General features: G+C 41.9%; 1 protein-coding gene across 2 annotated transcripts in view; it reads right to left on the bottom strand.

Annotated features, from left to right (window-relative positions):
- Positions 1–23,097, bottom strand: part of MORC2 (MORC family CW-type zinc finger 2) — a 51,113-nt gene extending 28,016 nt beyond the window's left edge. For both annotated transcript variants that reach the window (XM_012556302.2, XM_004378949.2), the window contains exons 1-6: positions 21,894–23,097; positions 14,481–14,534; positions 12,062–12,096; positions 5,815–5,883; positions 5,200–5,290; positions 682–790 (exon numbers count right to left, since the gene is read on the bottom strand). In XM_012556302.2, the coding sequence (XP_012411756.1) occupies positions 682–790; positions 5,200–5,290; positions 5,815–5,883; positions 12,062–12,096; positions 14,481–14,534; positions 21,894–21,961 (426 nt within the window). In that variant the 5' untranslated portion in view covers positions 21,962–23,097. The remainder of the gene's footprint in view (positions 1–681; positions 791–5,199; positions 5,291–5,814; positions 5,884–12,061; positions 12,097–14,480; positions 14,535–21,893) is intronic.
- Positions 23,098–23,659: the final 562 nt, after the last annotated feature.

Raw genomic sequence — 23,659 nt, forward strand, 5'->3', positions numbered from 1 at the left:
AGAATATTCTAAATTCATTAGGCCTTGCTTCCAACACAGCAATAATTGTCAGCTGAGGCCGAGTAGCAGCCACTCCCAACATCAGGCTAAGTGTCAGCTGCCATTGAACAACCAGCTTACACTGATGCTTTTTATACACTCACCTGCTTCACTACCTGCCTGCGCCCTGTAGATGTCTGATTTGTGGCTTCTATGTAGACGGTTAGAGCAACACATTTCCTCAAAAGGAAAAAGTGCTCAAAGCACATTCCACAGAATCATCATCATATAGGAAAGACACTGATATTATTATTGCCAGCTGTGGTCTCCACCCATAGTCAGGGAAGCCTCAAATATTCTCCCCCGGTAAAACAACTAACTCCCCATAGTGACACCCCGCTGCCTGATTTCAAGTTGCAGATCTAGAGGGTTATCTCCGAATCCAACTCTTGGTTCCTGCCACCTGACGGTTTCATTCTCAGAAACAGGTCGGCTTTTCTTTGAAGTGCTTTGAGGTTTCACTTCTTTTCATATTATGATACTTGCCTTAACCCCTCAACAGAAATCCTTCATTCAACCGGTTACTCCCATAAAGGGGGCATGCACTCCAATCTCACAACTCCACAAAGCTCAGCTTTGCAGATGACCTACGAACGGAAGTATGGAATGATGCATGACTCGGACCATGATGATGGGACCTACTTCATCAATGCCTTCCTCCTCATGAAAGGTACGAGACAGGAAGAGGCAGGTCATGGTGTCTTCCTTCTTGGTGAAGAGGATAAAATCCTTCCCAATGCGCATTGAGCCCCTGAAAGGGAAGCAGAAACAGGTTATTCTCCCAGGGATTCAAAAGCTCATCTGAAAAGGTAAAAACCACCCTCTGGATGTGACTAGAAAATGCCTTTGGAGGGCTATCCTAAAGGCCTCCCTAAAGTCCCAGAATCTTTGGCTGAGTTCCAAAGCCCTATTCCCTCCCTACTTATCTGACTCATCTGTATGCTGAGCAAATAATCAGAGAAGTTGGACTATATGAAGAAGAACATGGCATCAGGATTTGAGGAAGACTCATTAACAACCTGTGATATGCAGATAACACAACCTCGCTTGCTGAAAAGTAAAGAGGACTTGAAGTACTTATTGATGAAGATCAAAGACTATAGCCTTCAGCAGGAATTATACCCTAACATAAAGCAAACAGAAATCCTCACAAACGGATCAATAAGCAACATCATGATAAGTGGAAAAAGGATCGAAGTTGTCAGGGATTTTATTTTACTTGGATCCACAATCAACACCCATGGAAGCAGCAGTCAAGAAATCCAAAGACATACTGCATTGGGAAAATCTGCTACAAAAGATCTCTTTAAAGTGTTAAAAAGCAAACATGTCACTTTAAGGACTGAGGTGTGCCTCACCAAAGTCATGGTGTTTTCAATCGTCTCATATGCATGGGAAAGCTGGACAATGAAGAAAGAAGACGGAAGAACTGATGCCTTTGAATTATGGTGTTGGCAAAGAATACTAAGTATACCATGGGCTGCCAAAAGAATGAACAAATCTGTCTTAGAAGAAGTACAGCCAGAATGCTCCTTAGAAGCAAGGATGGCAAGACTTCATCTCACATACTTTGGACATGTTATCAGGAGGGACTAGCCCCTGGAGAAGAACATCATGCTTTGTAAAGTAGAGGGTCAGCGAAAAAGAAGAAGACCCTCAACAAGATGGATTAACACAGTGGCTGCAACAATGGGCTCAAGGATAACAATGACTGTGAGGATGGCGAAGGACCGGACAGTGTTTCGTTCTGCTGTACATGGGGTTGCTATGAGTGAGAACCGACTTGATGGCACCTAACAACAACATAATTGTCTCAGGAGCCCTGGTTGTGCAGTGGTTAAGCACTCGGCTGCTAACCAAAAGGTCGGTGGTTCAAACCCACCAGCCGATCCGCAAAAAAAAGATACGACGATCTGCTTCTGTAAAGATTACAGCCTTGGAAACCCTATGTGGTAGTTCTACTCTGTCATATGGGGTTGCTGTGAGTCGGAATCTACTCAACGGCACATAACACAACAAACTGGCTCACATCTAATAACTATAGCCATCTTCAGTCTCAACTGTTTTTGCCACCTCAAGCTCCTTATGACACAGGCATTTGGATGCAACCAGTTTCTGGAAACTGTGCCTTGAGGCTGCCTTCCACAAGGCAAAACCCTGATGGAATCAACTGCTTCTTTACTGTTTGGCCAGGTAAACCAGTAAACTATCTTAACAGCACGCAAGGACAGGCCTCTCCCAGGCAGCACAGAGCAGGGCAGATGTGTGAAGCCCTACTGGGAAGTCTGCCTACTCAACAAGGAAGCTGTTGAGCTCCTTTCTTCCAAGCAGCTTCTGGCGCTTTATGGCTTATTATCTCATTAGTCCCCATAATGCCCCAGGGAGATGATGGAAGAGGGAAGCTGTATTATCCTTTTCTACGTATTAATACAAACCCGACCGGCATGTCAAGCACACAGATGAATATCATGCCCCATTTCCACAAATGCTCAGGAAAACTCCCAGGACACTATCCAGAAATACCCAAGGGGTGGCCAAGTCCTGTTTCTCCTTCTAGCAAAGCTTGTTTTTGCCCTAATTTGGCAAAAACTCTCACTTTATGCCTTTTTCCCTCTGTCTTTGATCCTGATCTCAGGGCACAAATAGAAAGAACCCAAAAACAACGCTTTTCTGCTGGCTTCCCTGCTTTTCTGCCCTATTCTCACCACAAAGCACTTCCTCCTGGAACCCTTTCTTCACTTTTGAATTGGTTTCAGGATGAGTATACTGTCTACTCTAAACACTAGATGGCTCCATCTCTCAATGGGCCCTTTACAAAAATTGATCTAAAATATACTAACACTTCCAACTTCGGTACACTTTCCTTTCCAGTCTTCCAAGACTTTCAGTCATTTTTTACTTGCTCCTGAAACTAATAACTCTGTAAGGGAGAATGTCACAGATTAGAACCCCCTTTTTTTAGATGAGGGGCCCTGGTGGTGCAGTGGTTAAGCATTTGACTGCTATCCAAAAGGTCAGCAGTTTGAATCCACCAGCTGCTCCTTGGGGTCACTATGAAGAAACAGACACTCACAGAGGTGAAATGACTTGCCTGAGGCCACAGAACTGAGAAAACCAGGTAGCCTACAATCCAGGTAGAAAGTAGTGTTTCTTACATCACACTGACTCTACCAGATCTCAGTTAGTGAGGATTTGGATCACCTGTGTCAGAATCACCTGGGGAAGCTGGGAAGAACACAAATTCCTAGGCCCTATACCAGACACATGGAATTAGGCCAGGAGTCAGCTATGGGAAGATGAAAGGAGAAATCAAATTAGAAGCCAGAAACTGTGCTAGGGGCTTCATCCTTTAACCTATCTGGTATGTATTATAATCCCAAACTTACAAAGGAAGAAGCTAAGGCTCAGAGGATGAGGTGTAATTAAGTGACTGAGATGGAATCTGAACCTTAGTTTGTCTGATTCAAGTGAAATGGACAGCACCTTGGGCTATGAAGTCAGGAAGAACTAGCTGGTGTCTCAGGCTCTACATTTATGCATTTTTACATATAAATTTCACTCCTATAAACCTATTTCTTCATTTGAAAACAAGAATAATAGCACTTACACCTTAGAGGGCTATTGGTCATTGCTGTAAGCTGCTGTCAAGTCACACCTGACTCATGGTGACACCAAGTACAACAGAACTAAACAATCAGTTGTGGATTGACCATTGTGATCCACAGGGTTTTCATTGGCTGATTTTCCAAAGTAGATTGCCACGCTGTTCTTCCTAGTCCATCTTAGTCTAGAAGCTCCAGTGAAATCTATTCAGCATCATAGCAACACACAAGCCTCCACTGACAAATGTTTGGTGGCCTCATGTGAGGTGCACTGGCAGGAATCAAACCGAGGTCTCATGCACAGAAGGCAAGAACTCTACCACTGAACCACCAAGGTCCCCCAAAGGGCTATTACTGTTGTTAGATGCCCTCAAGTCGATTTTGACTCATAGCAATCCTATGTGACAGAGCAGAACTGCCCAGTAGGGTTTTCTAGGCTGTAACCTTTACAGAGCAGATAGCCAAATCTTTCTCTCTGGGAGCAACTGGGTGAGTTCAAACCACCAATCTTTCGGTTAGCTGCCAAGTGCTTAACCATCGCACCGCCAAGGCTCCTGCCATAAGGCTATAGTGAGGATTAAATGAGATCATCCATGTCAAGCTTTTAGCACAGTGCCTAGTACAGAGTGTTTATTATTTGAGTTGGTTCCTGCCCTGAGAGAAAATCGCGAAGTCCAAGCACCAGGTCCTGATTTCTTCAGAAGCACTCCCTTTTCTTTTCCACACACCCACAATCATCAAGCACTCTGCACGTGTGGCACAAGTGATGCTGCTGACCAAACCACCACCATCTCAAACAAAACATGTTTCCAGAGCAAGACTAGACACATGACTCATAATTCCATTTGCACAAAACTCCAATTCCACTACATTTTACTCCATCCAAAGGTATGTACAGCTGGAAGTGAGCATTTCAGAAATAGAAACCTTTCTCTTGGGGCTTCACTCAAAACCAGAACAACACATTCCAAACACTAAGCAAGTGGGAACCAAGGGCTGAGAAGAAGTCCCAAGGGATCTGAAGACATTAGGTAGGCGCCTATTACAGGGCCGTGCATGACATCTACATGGAGACCATGTCCTCATGGAAGGAGGGCTCGCGTCTCCCTTAGTCACCATGGGATCCCCAGCGCCTGGCCCAAAGCGGGACATGAGACAGGTACTGAGTGAGACTGCTATGTAGAATGATGCACGCCCCCTCACCATCCCAGATACATTCCAACCCCGCAAAGAGTCACTCATACCCTTCACCACTGGATAAAAACAAGAATTTTCAACAAGAGAAGGAACATAGTTCTACAGGTCAGTGCCAAAAGAAACCTGAAGCCCCTCCCTCTCCAACTGGTTTTGGACATTCATACTTTTCAATATGTAGAGCAAACTCTGCTGGAAAACAGTTGGTATGTTAGTCCCAAACAACAACTCCTTTCTGGCTTTCCTCCTGTTCCACAATTATAGACACGGAGAGAGACAAAGAGGAATGTACTTCTCATCTGAGAGAAGGAGAAATTGCTTGATTTTTGTTTTGAGTCTTATAAGAGGCTTCTATTATACCTACGATTTTAACCCATTCCCGTACTGCCCAATCTGGGTGGACTCTGGTGTTCGCTTAGCCGATTTCCCAAACTGGATCACACTGGCAGCATCACCTGAAGTGGCAGACACAAGAGAAAGCAAAAGGTTTGCACTTCTTTCTGAGGCTCTTCAGATTTATAGTCTTGCAGGGCTGTGTCTCTACTGAAAACCTCTTTCCAAGGAAATTCACATCCATGAGGCAAACGGAAGCAACCTTTGCCTGGTCTATCAGTATCTGATCACTGTGATCTGTGATTCTGCTACCTGACTATGGTAATAAGGCTGGGGGAGGCCTCCATAGTTGCAGCTCCAGGATGTTGTCCAAGCTGGTAAATACAATGTCAAGAGATACGTAATCTGACTGACTTCAGGTTGTCATTCAGATTCTATCGCCCACACTAGGGCAAGACCCGGCAAATACACTAGTGGAATTAAGTCTGAAATGTTGGCAACAGGCTTCTCTCTCCCCAGGTGGATCTTCTAATCACAACAGTGAGGCAACAGAGAAAACATGTGTACACCATAGGATGGTAATATATATTTTTTTGTTTAAATAGTTACATCGTCCCCTAAAAAGCATAACCATCACATTACTTACTCGGATCCATTCCCGCTCCATCATCCAAAAAGCAAAGCATGAATCCTCCTCGAAGGTCCTCTCTCCTTTCTGTAAAAGAAGCCATCTGCCATTATTGGGTAGTACCAATCTGAGGGTGATAATAAGGTATAATCAGAAGGTGGATCAATGTGAAACTTGGTCCAAAAAGGCCATATGAAATCTAGCTTCTCCTTTAAACAGTCCTGGCTAGTGTGAGTTAAACTTCAAGGCCCTTGAGGGTCGAGTTCCCCATCAAATGTTCTCCAGTGTTCTCTAGTTCATAACAAATCTTGAAAGACTCTATAAGGGCAGGGAATACCTGGTCCAGCAATTATACCCAAAACCACTGACTATGGACGTATTTCACACATAACCCCAATCATCCTTCTACCTCTATCCCCCTGCGTTACTACCGCCTCTGCCCTCTGCCATGGACACCCAATCCACTCAAATACTCAAACTACTATACTATACTTTACCAAAACCACTCAAACTCAAGAGGGACCTCCTCTTTGAGTAAGTCTGGGGTAGCCTTCAGAGCAAAGTGATCAAGCCATACACAGTAGAAGCACAGTGGTGGCAGCTGCTATGTAAAGGATAAATGTCTATGTCCGTATGTGACTATCCCCAGGCCAACTGCAGTTTTCTGGGCTACCTGTATTCATCACTGTATCCCCTGCTTGCTATGGGTCCTTGAAATGGCTCCTCAACCCAGGAGTGAGATGATGGCACAGGATGCAGTGACAACTGCCTGGTTCCCAGCTGCACGTGCCTGACTGGAAGGAGGCATAGTCCTTTGACAATAAGATATGGAGCGGCTGTGGCAGGGCTCCCTAGCCTACAGGAAGGGACCACAACAGACTGTGGCTGTCATTCCAGTCAGCAGAAAAACATCATCTTTCTGCAGCTGTCTTCTACAGCACCAAGCAGTCAAAGTAATCTGAGTCCAAGCATGTCATGGACATTGGAGAAGAGATTCCCAAATAGTGCAGGGGGCTATACACTAGATGGTCTCCAACATGCCTTCGGCCCAATGATGAGGACTAGGAGCCCTAGTAGCACAGTGGTTAAGAGCTCCACTGCTAACCAAGAGGTCAGCAGTTCGAATCCACCAGCTGCCCCTTGGAAACCCTACGCGGCAGTTCTACTCTACCCTATAGTCACTAAGAGTCAGAATCCACTAGACAACAATAGTTTTGGGTTTTTTTGGACAAAGAGAACTACACTACCCTTGGAATCAGTAGAGTATAGACATGAAGGAGAAGAGGCAGAGATGGAGGCAAGGGGACCCACCACTGCAGCCCCACGCAAGCCAACCAAGGAACCACTAACACCAGCATCCACTGCTTTGCACAGGGATAAAAATAGCACTTTTACTAAAATGAAGGAGATCTGTGTAAGGTACTGTAGGAACAAGCTCAAGGCTGCTTTGGGGCCTGTTCCCTAACTGAGGATGTTTTTGAAATCTCCCAAATTGCAGTTCACCAACTTTGTACAACTAAGCTCTCTGTCCTCCCCTCAGGCTAAAGATTCAAGTGAGTCGTCACTGCCTCCAGTTAATGGAGTAGTTAATGTAATTTAAAACACTATTTCTGAAGAACTAGAAACCACAGAGATTTTCAAATATCACTCAATGTTCAGAAGCTGAACTTTGCTGAAACATTAACAAGTGGTTCTTGAAAGTTCAAGGGTAAGCATCCTCCTGAAAGTACTACTGGCAGATAAGAAAAAAGTCTCCTTATGACAGTGCCTCTTAATCAGAGTCTGGAGAATTTAAATGAGATATGGCAAGCAGAAGTAAGTATAAAGGCATCAAAGTTTCCTTCTGAAGGAAGCAAAGTGTCATATGGAGATTCAAACTGGGTCACACACAGAGCATAGTATAAGTATTCTAAACCTAGCTGAGATCCATTTGTTGTATGCTACATTCATAGAATGTGCATGATGGCTCTGCTTTGGGATCTAGAAACTGACTTGAGCCAAGAGCATCTGAAAAACCATGAAGGATTACTGGCATTTCTTGAACACTACCTAGAAAGTTGCTTCTTATGTTAGGATAGGACTCGCAGGATCTTTTAGCACATGATCATCACTTTATGGTGGGTCTGAGATCTCTTTCCAGCTCAAGGACTTTATTTCAAAGCTTTTTCATGTGGGTTATGAGTAAGAGAACCATGCAAAGATATTTCTTCACCTGAGGGAGGCGGAATCTTTGTAGTCACATAGCGACTGACATCTTGAAAAGGGATAGAAGTGTCCAGGTCCGTGGTCCCATGTAACCCCACCTCAGGACCAAAACAGATGGGCTGGCACAGCAGTAACTTCTTCAATTTTATATAAACAGACAGTAGAGTCTCTTCATCTGGCTACAATGCTTATCCCAATCACCATTTAGTCAATGAATGCTTATTGAGCCCCTCCTGTGTGCCAGGCTCTGAGATGGACACAGTGGGCAATGCAGATGTGATGCTGTCCTCATGGAGCTCATTCTAATGGATCCGTAGTCTACTCTCTGTAGGAGATCAGGTAAGAAGTAAAGGACAGGAGGGTTTAAGTTGAAGGAGGCCGAGAAAAGTATCAGCTAGAGTAAAATGCAGTGTGCATAAGAGTCACCTGAAGACGTTCTTAAAATACAGATACCTGGGCTCCACACTCAGATTCAGACTGCATAGCAGTTCTACTCTGTCCTATAGGGTCACTATGAGTCAGAATCAATTCAACAGCAATGTTATTTTTCTTTTGAGGTGGAGCCCAAGAATCTACATTTCTAACAAACTCCTAGGTGATGCTAATGATCTACAGACCACCCAGTGAGAAGCACTGAGTTGGAGCAGCCAAGAAGTACAAGCAGACTTCCCTACTCAAACCTATCTTCCCAGACATTCCACCAGCGCAAAGAGATTCATTCCTAACACTTGATATTCACTTTATCAGCCACCAGAATGATATCTGAAGCCTCCAAGGAAAGGATTTCAATGAAGGAGGGGGAACTCTAGACTGAGGAGAGTCTAGGTAGCTGGGGGTCCAGTGCTCTCCCCGCCTCCCACCATACATCTTGAAAGCAAGAAAGGGAGGGCAAAGCCAAACAGCCTTCCTTGCGGTTACGCTTTAAATCCTGATATCAGCTAAGCAGAGGAGCCCTGGTGGCGCAGTGGTTAAGCACTTGGCTGCTAACCAAAAGGTCAGCTGATCGAACCCACCAGCAGCTCCATGGGAGAAAGATGTGAGTCTGCTTCTGTAAAGATTTACGGCCTTGGAAACCCTATCGTGCAGTTCTACCCTGTCCTGTAGGGTCGCTATGAATCAGAATCGACTTGATGGCAATGGGTTTGGTTTTTTTTTTGTTTGTTTGTTTTACCAGCTATACTAGACCATCAAAACCAGTTTGTAGGGCTGCACATCTAAGCTTTCCCCAATTTGGTCAGCTCTGACTTCTCCACTTTAGCGTAACTTTCTTCCACCCAACTCCCACTGGGGAGAAAACAGAAAAAAGAAATGTGCAAAAAGAGACCCAACCAATGCACTGCCATCAAGTTGATTCTGACTCATAGTGACCCTATAAGACAGAGCAGAACTGCCTAGAGGGTTTCAAAGGCTGTAAATCTTTATGGAAGCAGACTGCTGCATTTTTCTCCCAGGGAGCGGCTGGTGGGTTCCAACCACCGACCTTTAGGTTAGCAGTCAATTGCTTAACCACTCAGGGTCCTCGGGAAAAGAGAAGAGACATAAAATGGAGCTATCAATCAAAAGTTAGAGGTGCCAAAATAAGTGTCCTTAGCAGAGGCTATAATAAAATGGCATCCAAGTTTTTCATCAAACTCTGCAAAAGTCTGAGCAGTATTAATTTCAGTTACATTTCCTCTGACTAATTTTCCATTTACTAACCACTGCTTTAGTTTCACAAAAGGGATCTTTCTTCCAGGAGGTGGAACTACCTATCCCAGGAAGTTGAGAATCAACAGAGAATCTACAGTCAATAGAAAGGCCCCACCTAATAACAATGCTTTGTGTAAACAAACACCTCATAATGAGTCCACCCACAGATGCCTCGGAAGAAAAGACCTGGCGATCCGCTTCTGAAAAGCCAGTCATTGAAAACCCTATGGAGCATAGTTCTACTCTGATACAAACGGGGGAAAAAAATTGAGAGGCTGGATCCTTTCTCACTCTTCTTAGGTTTAAAAACAGTCTTTGAAAATGTGACTTTGTAGTGACTTCAAAACTAGATCTGATATTTGGGGAGATTTCCAAGGTAAGTATCAATCTAGTTTGAGAATGGGAGATAGAAAAATATTTCCCCCCATGTATTGACAACCAGAACTTTGTGGTATTAAGATATTACTAATTCCATTATTCTACTTGTAAAAAGAGAGAGCTTTTATAACTGTTGTTGAATGTGTCAGTAAGGCACAGAGCTAGGAAACTATAAAGTCTAAAGTCAAAAAAGCCTAAGCCAAGACTCCCAAGCTCCAAGGTCTAGATGTAAATCAAGTCTTTTTCCAAACTGCTGTGGTGCTTAGTGCTTCTATCACACTATTTAATCCTTAACTGCCTTGACTGTTCCCTTAAGATCTAGTTACTGCTCTCTAATTATCTCTAGAATGCTAAGTGTCTCTCCAATTAGAGACTTCAAGTTCTCTGAGTGAACGCCCCGTCTGACTCCTCTAGGATTTCTCCCAAAGCATCAGGGCATAGCACTGAGCACAGAATAAATACACACTGGGTCTTTTTCTCTTAAATTAAAATCCAACTGTTTTGCTGCTTTCTGAGTATCAAGGACTAAATTTTCTCTCTGAAATTTGCCCACCAAAGGGCAAACTGGGAAGAAATGATCTTTTAAAAAAACAACTTCTGAGTAGACTCAAATATCATGTTTTGTCCCTTTGATGTCCCTTGGAGCAGAGGCCCATTTTCTGGTTTGCAATCCGTACACTCGTTAATTAAGATGGTCACCATTTCTTTCAGAAGGAGCTGCTCTCACCAGTCACTAAAGTACACTAAGATGTAAGATACAAACTGTGGCTTTGGAGAGGTGTCTCCAACTGGCCCAATGTTTTAGTGATCATCTTATAACATTGTTCTGCTGTGTTCCTTTTTTGTTTCTTTCTTCTAAAAATAAACGGAGCCTTATTTACAGCACTTTGGCAGAGCCTTTCAAACAGAAGCCTTTCCGAATTTAAGCAGTGTAGCTCACTTTTAGCTGTTCTGAATATCTTCTTTGCTCCAAAGTATATCAGGTGGGGGAAATTCATCAGATCTGGGGAGTCTTCGTAATCATGTATGACATTACAGCATCTGAGAATTACTCCTTAATCGCGTACTTATTCACATTTATCAAATGGGTCCATGAAGAAGAGGGATTATTTGACTGATAACTGCATATTCCCACATTATCCTCTCAGAAGCTAGTCAATGTTGTTCAAAATATTACCTGAAACCTTTCAGAAGGCTTCAGAAAAGTTTAACAGAAAAATAGATTATCTTAGCCAAACTGAATTTAAAAGCTGTCTTCTTCTGTCCCGCTTCCACATTTTTATCATTCAAATGACTAAAAAAGGTGCTGGTAGAAATATTCAACAGATAGAACACCAACAATTTAAAAAATAAAAAAAAAGTCCAATGATAATGACTAAGATTTCCTCCATTGTTGTACCCACTCTAGGAAAAAAAGGATCTTACTGTAAAACAAGGGAGTCAAATAAGCAAAACAGTAGACTGTCAGTATCTTTAAATTCCAAGCAAAGCAGCCCTCCTCCCTTACTTGACATGGAACTACCTCTGCCTGAGAACACCTTCTCTGCAAACCTCGAAGCCAACCCAGACACCTAGCTGTTTGCTGCAACTGCCTCCAACAACTCTCCAAGTTAAGACTGGTCCTCACCAAGGTTTCCGGAGACTGGCCTCCAACAAGCTCGCCTTGGCTGCAGATACCACAAACCTGGTCACCTGCTAACTTCTACCAAGAAAATAACTGGTGCTTGACATTTCACTCCCTACTACTCTACTCCATCACCCTCATAAACCTACCAGTGACAATTTAGATAGATCTGGATACTCCGTATTGTTTCTTTATACCAGTATTCTAAATGCCGGACCAGGGTTTCTCTGTTTCTACCTATGACCTGGAGCAACGGTGCCTCTTCCCCGGCTCCAGAAACCAGTATTTCCCACTCATTTCTTCTTAGACACAGCAATCAATGCATTGAAAGAACTGGGCATTAGAAAAAAGGACTGAATTCTGACTTACCTGCATAAATATCTATTCTGGTGGCATCAGCATCTCTGCAAAAATTTCAAAAAAAAATCAAGATGCAAATGAGAATGAATATGAAATACCATCAAAATGGGTAGTACTTACTCTGTTTTCAGGAAGCCACATGGAAATTCTATGTACACCTAACAACACAACTTTCCTCACGTATCTGTGAAACACTTCTGGAGCTTCAAATTATTTAAGATAATCATATAACACATAGGACCTGGATATGTATATATTTTTTAATGCTGATCTCATGGTGAAGATATTTGGAGAATGAGTAAGAACATTTTCCTTTACACACTGTTATGGACTTAATTGTGTCCCCCCAAAATACGTTATCAACTTGGTGAGACCAAGATTCCCAGTACTGGGTGACTGTCCACCACTTTGTCGTCTAATGTGATTTTCCTATGTGTTGTAAATCCTATCTCTACGATATTAATGAGGCAGGATTAGAGGCAGTTATGTTAATGAGGCAGGACTCAATCTACAAGTTTACACTGCATCTTGAGTCAATCTCTTTTGCGATACAAAAGAAAGAAGCGAGCAGAAAGACAGGGGGACCTCATACCACCAAGAAAGTAGCACCAAGAGCAGAGCGCATCCTTTGGACCCGGGGTCTCTGCGCAGAGAAGCTCCTAGACCAAAGAAAGATTGATGACAAGGACCTTCCCCCAGAGCCAATAGAGAAAGCCTGCCTCTGGGGCTGGCACCCTGAATTTGGACTTTTAGCTTACTAGACTGTGACAGAATAAACGTGTTTGTTAAAGTCATCCACTTGTATTTCTGTTATAGCAGAAGTAGATAACTAAGACACATACTAAGAAATTACTCAAATATGTGTTTCTCTCACTTAATTTCCATCATAAAATGATGTTACAATAACTTGTCCACTTTTCTTTCTCACCAAGATATTACGAACAACAAAAAAGAATACTCTGCCACAAAGCTTGTGAGAAAAGCTGTCTCGTGGTATACACACTGTGTCAGCAGACTGATCCATGAACCCATAATCTTATCCCCCCCAACCTTGAAAGAAAGTCAGGGCACCTCATTTGGACTCCAGTTATCAGCTGAAATCACACAAGTTGTCATCAATGAAGTCATCCATAAAGGCCTGGAAGTAATCTAGTTCAACTGTGCCAATTGCAGGCAAGAAAAATGAGGCACAAGTGCATTTTCATTGGTTTTAAATGCAAAAAGTCCACTCTAAATCCATACAGCTCTACATGTACCTATTCCCAAGATATAAAAACATTTTCAGATATGAGAGATTGCCATCTGTGACTAAGAAACGGATAGCTTGGCAAAAAGTGTGGGTGAGAGTCCCAGGAATCTTCCAGTTCACCATGATACACAAAAAACCAGCCTACCACAGCACATCACAGTCTTGCTAAGCTGACAAGTGGCAAATTCTAACGTTTTTCCATTAAGCTACAACATTTTTTAATTAAATGTAAAAGTATCAGTCAACCAGGATTGAAACAAAATAAGAGTTTTCTGGTTAAACACCTTGTTAACCGACACACTTCCATGAAAAGTCCACTTAACAATAACAATAAAATAGTATAGTCTATACAAACACAGGTGGAGACTGGAAATTATCAGCAAGCTCATTAACTGGGAATCTGTTTAAAAGTACTTCTCCTAACAACTCTTATCCTCTTCTTCCTTTATTAGTCATCAACACCTGGTCAATAAACAATGTGTCTGAATTTTGACTGCATTCAAGAACAAGACTGAGAATAAGGCTGAGACAGTATTTTCATAAAATCAACAGAATCCTGATCTGGACTTTGCTATTTGTCTCTGAACCAACCCAAACTTCTATTCAATCTTGCACAGTAACATTTATATGCTTCTATCACTAAGAACTCAGTATAAGACAGCGCTGAAGAGTGATTCCTTTCAAGTTCAGCTGCTAACAATGAAGATGCTTTGATCAATTAAAGTCATCTGACAATAAAATATACATTTTGGGAGGACACGGAGCTCCAACACAATTTGAAAGACGTTAGATGGTGTACTCTCAAGGTAGCACAAATTACTAAATCAGAGCTTGTCTGTCCCATTAATTTGATTCCTGAGTTTCTATCTTAATTCCCTACATCCCACTACAGTTACCTTGCTCTGATACACAAGGGAAAGTAGCTTTGGAGGTCATAAGTTTACTACTCTCAGGCTAGAACACAAAGAGCAATGAACGAATTTAAGTTAATCAAGTTTCCAAGTGGAAGTATCAACTAATGGGCTATTAAAAATGCTTTTTGGTTAAGAGGTTAAACTTTCAGGAGTTGTAGCTGCTACAGAAATGCCTTCCTCTCAAGTCTTCAGAGAGCAAAGGTCACAACAACCCAAAAAGTTTGCATTACAAGCACACACTATATTATATCTAAGGAATACATACCTTGCATTATCAACCAGTTCAGCAAGAGCACCAAACAAGAATTCATGAGTAGTTCTGAAATGATAAACACTGAGTCACCCAAAGAATTATCAAATCATGACTTCTAATAAAAAGTCAAGATTATAAAAGTAGAAAAAAATCCAAAATCACCATCTGCATTACTGATTTATACTACTACAATTTAAATGTCTTCACAATTCAAGCCTTTCCAGAACTCACTAACCCCCCTCAAGTGTTAATCTTATCAAGTCCTGCTATCTACTCAGAAATGTTGATTCTTCCTATTTTGGGTTGAGAAACCCACCGTAAAACATTAAAATATTCCTGTGTACCAACTGCTAAAAGCAGTGTTTTTCACTGTAGTTCATGTTCTGCCTAAAAAATGCATTTTATTTTTCTTTGCCTTAACCAGCCAGGTTTGTCAGTTTCTGCATATCTCTGCACACACTCAATGTACAATTTATCATTTTGCTTTACCAATCTCCATGTGTGATCTACTGGTGAAATACACTTCTGTGCAATTTATAAACAAAAAATATATATTTCTGTATTAGCTCAAGAGACAGAAAGGGCTACATAAACCAGAGACTCCATCATTCTGAGCCCAGAAGAACTAGATGATGCCCAGCTACCATCAATGACTGCCCTGACAGGGAGCACAACAGAGTCCCTGACAGGGCAGGAGAAAAGTGGGGTACAGAACTCAAATTCTAGTAAAAAGGCCAGGCTTAATGGTCGGACTGAGACTGGAAGGACCCCAAAAGACATGGCCCCCAGACTCTCTGTTGGCCCAAAACTAAAACCATTCCCAGGGCCAACTCTACAAAGATCAGACTGGACTATAAGACACAAAATGATACTTGTGAAGTATGTGCTAAAGTAGATACATGAGACTAAACGTGCAGCTCCTGTCTGGAGGTGAGATGAGACGGCAAAAAGGGACAGGAGCTGGATGAAAGGACATGAGAAACCCAGGGTGGAAAGGAGGAATGTCCTGTCACATTATAGGGAGAGCAGTTAGGGTCACACAGCAATGTGTGTATACATTTTTGTATGAGAAACTGACTTGAACTGTACACTTTCACTTAAAACACAATAAAATACATATATATGTATATATGTATTTCTCATTTTAAATAAGAGAGGGAAGGAAAGAATAACCTATTTCTTGATTTCTCCTTGCCAGTAGTTTGTATAAATAGATTACGTCTAAAAAGGTAACTTTCTCCACATTAAAGAAAGGAATCCCAGCCCCTCTTGAGCAATTCCTCATAGAAGGACAAGAGCTTGGTATGGTCTTCCAGGGTCACTATTAAAGCTAACCCCTTTGAGCAGGGCAATTGGTAGTCATCTCCTCCTCTGGGAGGCTGCTCAAAGTCTGAGTTGGGTAAATATACAATTACCATGTTACTCAGGACTCAACAAAGGTATTTAACGTGTAAGATGTGTCCTTACAATTCTTCCTCCGTCTACACTCTCTTTATGTTATTTCCCATACTAACCCTCATCAGATATAAAAGTAGGATGTGTCCTCATAGAACCACCAAGAAAACCAGCTTGACTTTTGGTGAGCAAAAGCATAAAATCATTAACCCACATGTTAGTCATCAATTTTTCAAAAAATACTCATGATTTTCTGCATACTAAGCTTCAGCCAATGGATAAAGTAACAACTTCAAAAAGTTAGAATGAAAACATAGCAATATTAAATAAGCAGTAGCCTTATTAGGGTCTATGATCACTTACCATATTGTTAAAAACAAACTGTGAAACATTTGTTTATAAAATAAATACCCAAAACTGAAGTGTCCAAGAACACTGGCTTTTCCTCAAGTAACTCTTCAAATTCTTACAAATGCAAATTTTGTATTAAACAAAACTACTGGTTCTTGAAATTTTAGGAAGAACTTTTCCCCTTGAGATCAGTGATTGCATCTGTTGCTAATCCAAAGAAGGCCCTAAGACGTACATAACAAAAAGTAGAAATTATATCTCCAATTCAACTAGAAAATAGAGTTCAAATTCTTCTGGCTAAAATCTAATTCTTATTGTACATGGAAGAATCCAATTTCCAAAACAAAATCTGCATAAAAAAAGAATCCTGTTAAAAATATTTAAGTTTCTAGAATCATCACCTTAAATTGTTCAATTACCAATTAAAGAAATAAAAAAGTATTCTGTAGATTACTGCACTACAGAGACAGGAGGAAATAAACTGAAAATTAAGGTGACTTGCCAAAGGTAATATTAGATAAAAGTAAATCTAACCCTTGCTCTCAAGTTCTCAACCAGTCGTCTTCCTGTCTGACTTACCAGTGACTTAGAAACTTACAAAGTGAATCAGTCTTCTAATTTTTTTTAACTTTAGAGGATTGTTATATAAAAGTATAAAACAACCATTTCTATTGCAATACTTTTAACTTAAATATGAATCTATACTTTAACTTAAGCCAAGCAATCTCAGAACTATAACTCCTGGAAAAAACAAGAGCATAACCATACTAAAACAGAGACTACAACTTACGTGCAGAATGTAATAACTTTGGCATAAATAAGTCAAAGAACAAAATTTCTAGTCTTTGGTAGTGAGAACAGTCAATATGAATAATCTGGGAACCTAATTCTGACACTCTTTGCTATCAGGACAAGGAAACCAAAAATAGAAATAAAAACTGCTTCTCAGCAATACATATTTCTAATTGCTTCACATGAAAATGAGACATTTAGAATTCAATAAGCAGATCTCAAAAAGGCAAGCACAAAGGAACTCTGGCTCTCTGCAAGTTTCCACTGCTTTCTGTACGTTTGAAAATGTGTCCTTATACATTTAGAATATAAAAAGAACATTCCAAATGGTCTTTGTTGTTCCACATAGTATCAATGCTATTCCATACAAACAGATTTCAGATAAGCTAAAAGATATGTTTAAAACATAGTTAACAGGTAGTACCTTTGTGATGGTAGTACACATCATAAAAGGGACTTTTGTGACAACTGTTGGTAAGGTACAGGAGCCCTGGTGGTGCAGTGGTTAAAGTGCTCAGCTGCTAACTGAATCAGCAGTTTGAACCCATCAGCCACTTCGCTGGGGAGAAAAATGCTGCAGTCTGCTTCTGGAAAGATTTACAGCCTTGGAAACCCTATGGGGCAATTCTCTGTCCTACAGGGTCGCTATAAGTCAAAATCGACTCGACAAAAATGGGTTTTGTGTTGGTAAGGTCAGAGACAATACTCAGAACCTTCCTCAGACCTCCAATTCATTCATGATGGATCCTACCAACAGACGCTAAAGCCGGTTCTAAATATCTCTTAAAATGATAAGAATCAAAAACATATCACTGCATAAGATATTCTCTGCTTTTTTCAAATAATATTCCAAGAGGGGGACTCACTGCGAGCTAGCACTTGAGATAGAACAAATAGTTATCAAAAATTCTTTTCTTCACAGACCAAAAGATCCCTTGCGTGTGCTCCAAGAGAGATCAACCATCTGGAAAAAGACAAAATATTTTTAACAAGCTTTTTCCACTTTCAGCTGATGATGGCTTTTATATCATTTGTTCTATGTTGGAAACAGTTTTGCAACTCAGCATTTCCAGTGACAAGTTCATGTGTAAATCAATTAGTTATGAAAGAAAATGGTCTCCTTATTTAAGCTCCACTTGAATTTAAAACCAAAAAAACCAAACCTGTTGCCATCGAGTAGATTCCAACTCATAGCGACCTTGAATTTAAACCAACAGATTATCCACAAACTGACAGCTTCTGCTGAGTTCTTGGATATGCTGACAATAGTTAATCTGCCTTAACTGCTAGAAAAAAGCTAAGAAATTCTGCAGCAATCACTTTACATTCAAATGGCTTTAATGTATTTAGAGTATGGATCCGTGTTTCAACAGGCTTATAAATCATAAGAAATATTCTAGAGTTGATAGGTTCCTCTAAGTCCACTTCACATATGGGTAAAGCAAGCCAAAAAAATACGGCCAAGATAAGAAATTATATGTGCCAACAGGAATAGGAATAAAAGTCAGGCACCTTACACTTAAGCATCCTGCTCTACCAGACCACTTAGCACTAAAGCAAACAAAATCAAAAACCAAAGCAAACCCGTTACAATCGAGTTGATTCTGACTCAGAGCGACCCTACAGGACAGAGTAGAACTGCCCCCACAGGGTTTCCAAGGAGCCTCTGGTGGATTTGAACCGCCAGCCTTTTGGTGAGCAGCCAAGCTCTTAACCACTGCACCACCAGGGCTCCAACACCGGCAGTGACTTGCAATAAGCATCTTATGTCAAAGGAACATCACAACCCCCACTACACTGGGAATCTAGGACCAAGGCTGTTGATGAACTTTTCACTAGCAGTCACAAATCCCACCACCAAAAACTAATAAAAGCATAAAATTCCTCTTATTTAAAAGCTCTAATTTTTATCAACTCGTACTAGCAACATCCAGTATTAAAAGAAATTACCCTAAGACTTTCAGGCTATCATGAGAATTTCCCAGGCCTGCTTTAAGCCTTAAAGCTGATGTAACCAAGAGCATAACCATCAAGCTACCACAGACGTGACGCAGAAAAAAGTTCTAGACTGCTGCTCCACAATTCACTGAGAATTCATCTGTATAAGCAGGACCAAACACGTTACTACCACACTGACCAACTCTTGGCTTAAATAAACTTAATACTATTAAAAATAATAATCACCATCCACTCATTGCTTATCGTATGTCACGTATGAGCTAAGGACTTTAATTATTTCATGTAATCCGCACACTACCATCAGATTAGACCCATTTTATAGATGATAAAACTGAGGCTCAGAGAAGTTGACTTCCCCAAGGACACGGCCAGGAAGTACTCTAGCCCAGGTTTCAACTGCTTCCACTTTCCACTGCACCAGACTGATCTCACCCTTTTAGCCTGGGCTCTGCTTGCAAGTCCACATTAAATGGGAGGCGAGGAAAGGCCATTCCTTTCATAATTCACAGTTAAGACAATATTGTAGATGTCAGATGCCCTAAAACAGACTTTTTTTTTTTTTTTTAAGTAGAACAACAGAGAAGTTATTGTAAGGCAAATCTTCCTACACAGAAGGTGACTAATTGAACTACTTCACACAGAGGCAGCACACTTTCCATCATTACGAGTGAGAAGTCACGTTAGTTGAGAATTTAAAATTTTCAGTTTCCTCTTTAGGATAAAAATGAACTTCTAATCAGGTCACCACAGTAAAGAAATCTCTTCAAACCTTGGGGTTCTAGGGTTCATACATTCTTTTGGTAGGACTGGACACATTCAAAAGTAGAACTTCAATGGTCAAAACTGCAATTCTGGTAAGAAATTTCAGAGTTTCCAAAATATTCCAACTCTCAAACGTTCACACAAGCAGGTGGTTCCAGTACAACATGGGTAAGTCAAATTCACAGAAAATTACCAACTTCACCTTAAATAAGGGACTTAAATGAGGTTAACCTCTTTGCCTTCACTGTCCACGTATTGTTAATAGCTATAAAACAAAAAAAGGAAAAAAGCAGGGAGAAATACCCCAGAATCCTCAAATTACTGTGACTCTAGATAAACTAAAATTGAAGACTTTAAAAGTGCAAAGGAAACCCTTTGTTTTATGAACAAGGAAGGGCCCTTAAAGGTGAAACTGACTAGGTCGGTCCTGCAAAATGATTAAAAAGCACTAATCTTTGTGGCCAAATAAATCTTATTGCCTTAAATCGTGGTGCTTTAAATCTGCCACTCAGCAGCTGTGTAACCTTTGGCATGTAACTTAACTTCTCTGAGCCTCAGCTTCCTCATCTGCAAAATGGGAATAATCTTTATCTCACCAGGTTGCTGTAAAAATTATTTTAGACAATATTTAAAAGTGCTTGGCATGAAGCAATTACAGTTGTTACTATTTATTATCACATAAAGTCTTTGGAGAAGCTCTAACAAAAACTCAGATTCTGAAATCCAGTTCATGGTCTTCCAAAATTATCATATATTCTTAACAGTATCTGAAGGAGCCCTCGTGGCCCAGTGGTTAAAGCACTTGGCTGCTAACAGAAAATCGGCTTGAATCCACCAGCTGCTTCACAGGAGAAAGATGTGGCAGTCTGCTTCCGTAAAAGATTTACAGCCTTGGAAACCCTATGGAGTAGTTCGACTCTGTCCTACTAGGTAGCTATGGGTCGGAATCGACTCAATGGCAGTGGGTTTAGCCCTTTTTGCCTGTTTGAGCTATGGCCAGTCATTCGAAAACTTAGAACTGAGATAACTATATATATCAAACACAATCATCTATGAACAACCTAAGCGGTCTTCAACTGCCTGCTCTTAACAAGGCAGTTTGAATTGAAAAAAAGGACACTGAAGGTTTTGCCCAAGGCTGTGCTATCAAATAGGTGAATAACCTTTCATCAGCCATTTTATCTAACTGGGCTTTCAGGTTCATCATCCATAAGTATGAGAATTTTCTCTAAAACATTCAATAAAATGTTCAACAATAAGCTTCCTAAATAAAACAACACAAAACCAGACTCTCACCTTTGGCAAGTCACTTAACTACTCAAAAAAATTTTATTTCTTTGAGAAAAATGACAAACAAAAAAATAGACAACATTAAGGAATCACATATAACATGCTGTCTTTTCCATAAAAGGCTAAAATCATTGTACTATTATTGGAAGATTGAAATCTACACTCTCAATCCTGAAAATGGTTCTTCAGGTAACTCTGGGTCATATACTTAGCTGCTCATCACCTCTTCAGATACTAAATTGGTAGCTTACCTTGACCTCAAAAGTAACAGGTAAATGTACTAAAACACTTTAGTTTTAAACCCACTGGCTCACTTTCAAGGGAATGGTCATTAAGGATTCCCTGAAACATTCCAAGACCAAACTGGAGTGATGGTGATTTCTTCATGAACTCAAGAACCATGAACATAGTATGTGTCCTAGCTCTGTGATCTCTTCTGGCAAATTGTAGCTATATGTCTTCAATCTCTTTTTCCCTCTCTTTACAAGAGTTGTTATAACCCAACTGTTTGGGCTGCTGTCACTAAAGAGCAGAAAATGTTGATGCTGGAATAGTCCAATTTTTGGTGATCCAAAGAGCAGTACTTGCTGGATTCCTACCAAACACTCAAACAAAAAACTCAATATATTGACTTGAAATAACTGAAGTTTGCATTTAGAAAGCTTTGAGCCAATAAATGAAGATGAGATTCTTCTGGATTAGCAACAAATATTTCACTAATCTCAGTGCTTCAATACAAAGTTCAAGACTCATGCTGTGATACATCTCACTTCAGTGATACATCCCAAAAAGTAAAAAAAATTTATGGGGAAAGGATTTCCATACGAGTATCAAGTAATTCGTCATTGGTTACCTCTGTGGCACCTAAATACTTACGAATTTGTGTGCAGATATTCAAAAGTTAGCTGAGCTCGATTCAGACTGCTATAATTTGTGAAAGCCATGACTGCAGTGAGGTCTCCAGTCCTTTACCCACTGACTGTAAAGTCAAACCTTACAATGAAATAGATTTTCCAGGATTCCTTCCAGTAAAGGTTTGGTAAGTCTGTCCTCCTTAAAGACAGTTAAATGAAATTATCTAGTAGCTATCCAAAATATACTTAAAGAGATGTCTAAACCTACAATGATCTCTTCTTTAAAATTTTTTTTTAATCTTCTCAACGACTATGATGTAATATTTTGGAAAGAACTACGTCATAAATCTGTAGTCCTAAGGAGTTTTTAGCGTTAAATAGCGGTACTTCAGTTCCGATGAATGTAGGTGGTCCTGAAGTAGACAGATGGTCTTGGGGTTGGCGGTTTATTACTTCATCTTCATGTTGAGCCTTTTTGTTGCCGGTGTTGTTCCCCTAAATTTCCTAGAATCAGGCAACTGACAATCTAGAAATTCACTAATCCGGAAATTTACCAACTTCTGTCATAAAATCTGACAATCACCCATCTCTTCACCACCAGTGATCTCAGGATCCTCAAAAGGGCCCTAGAACGGCAAACACGACGTCGACGGAGTGCTTCACCACCTCCCAACTGAAAGGCCTCTTAAGCGCTGACAGACTTTTTTTCAAAGCCCGGACCAAACCCACTTTGTAATCTCGCCCCAGTTTTTTCAGGGTCCTGGGCAAAATTACCTCACACTAGCCCACTAAATCGCCTCAGAGTCGACCCGCCCAAATCACCACAGGCGGACCGCGCCCCTCCCCCACTTCCTTCAGAAGGCGGCCTCAGCCTCTCAGGACCTTCCCGGGCCTTGGTCCCGTGGCCTCCTCCTCACGAAGAGGAATCAGTTCAGACTTAAAGCCGAGATAGAGGGCAGTGGCGAGCGAAAAATCCGACCGGGCGTTGCCGGGCGCTCGCAGCTGCCTTTGTCCCTCCCCACGGAATTGGAACCCAACAACCGCAGCGCGCGCTTGGAACCATGTGCTGCTGCTGCCGCTGCCACCGCCGCCGCCGCCACCAGCCCGGCCGCCCGCGCGCCGCGCTGTATAAGAAGATGATGACAGGACACAGCGTCGCGAGTTCTGAGCTTAGGACTGCTCCGCCGCTGTCGCCGCCACCGCCACGGCCACCGCTTTGTCTCCGCCAGTGCACAGCTCCAGCCGCCTCGCGCACTCCGGGACGCCCAAAGCCCCCGAGGCCTCCGCGGCTCATTCGACCAATCAGAGAGCCGCAGCTCCTCCCGCCCCCGCCTTGATGCGCTGCTTCCTGATTGGCGGGCAACTCGCCCCCCATGTGACCGGATCTTGATGGCCAGGCCCGCCCCTATCACGTGAGTGCTCGCGCCTCTCTTCCTGCTTTTCTGACCCTCTCCGCCATTTAAAGAAACAGTACCGGGGGCGGGCCAAGCGACGCAGCCGGGACGGTAGCTGCGGCGCGGACCGGAGGAGCCATCTTGTCTCGTCGCCGGGGAGTCAGGCCCCTAACTCGAAGAAGCCCTGGCGCGCCCTCCCCCCCTCCCCGGTCTGGTAGGGCGAAGGAGCGGACGCGCGGTCGATCGAGCGATCGGTTGGCGGCTCTTCCTCCTGCTCTGGCATCCAGCTCTTGGGGCGCAGGCCCGGCCGCCGCGGCGCGCGCCCGGTGGCCGTTGGCGCTCGCGCCGCGTCTTTCTTCTTGTACGCAGAACTCGGGCGGCGGCCTATGCGTTT

This window comes from Trichechus manatus, unplaced genomic scaffold (genome assembly GCF_000243295.1).
Source record: "Trichechus manatus latirostris isolate Lorelei unplaced genomic scaffold, TriManLat1.0 scaffold00061, whole genome shotgun sequence".
NCBI classification, from domain to species: Eukaryota; Metazoa; Chordata; class Mammalia; order Sirenia; family Trichechidae; genus Trichechus; species Trichechus manatus.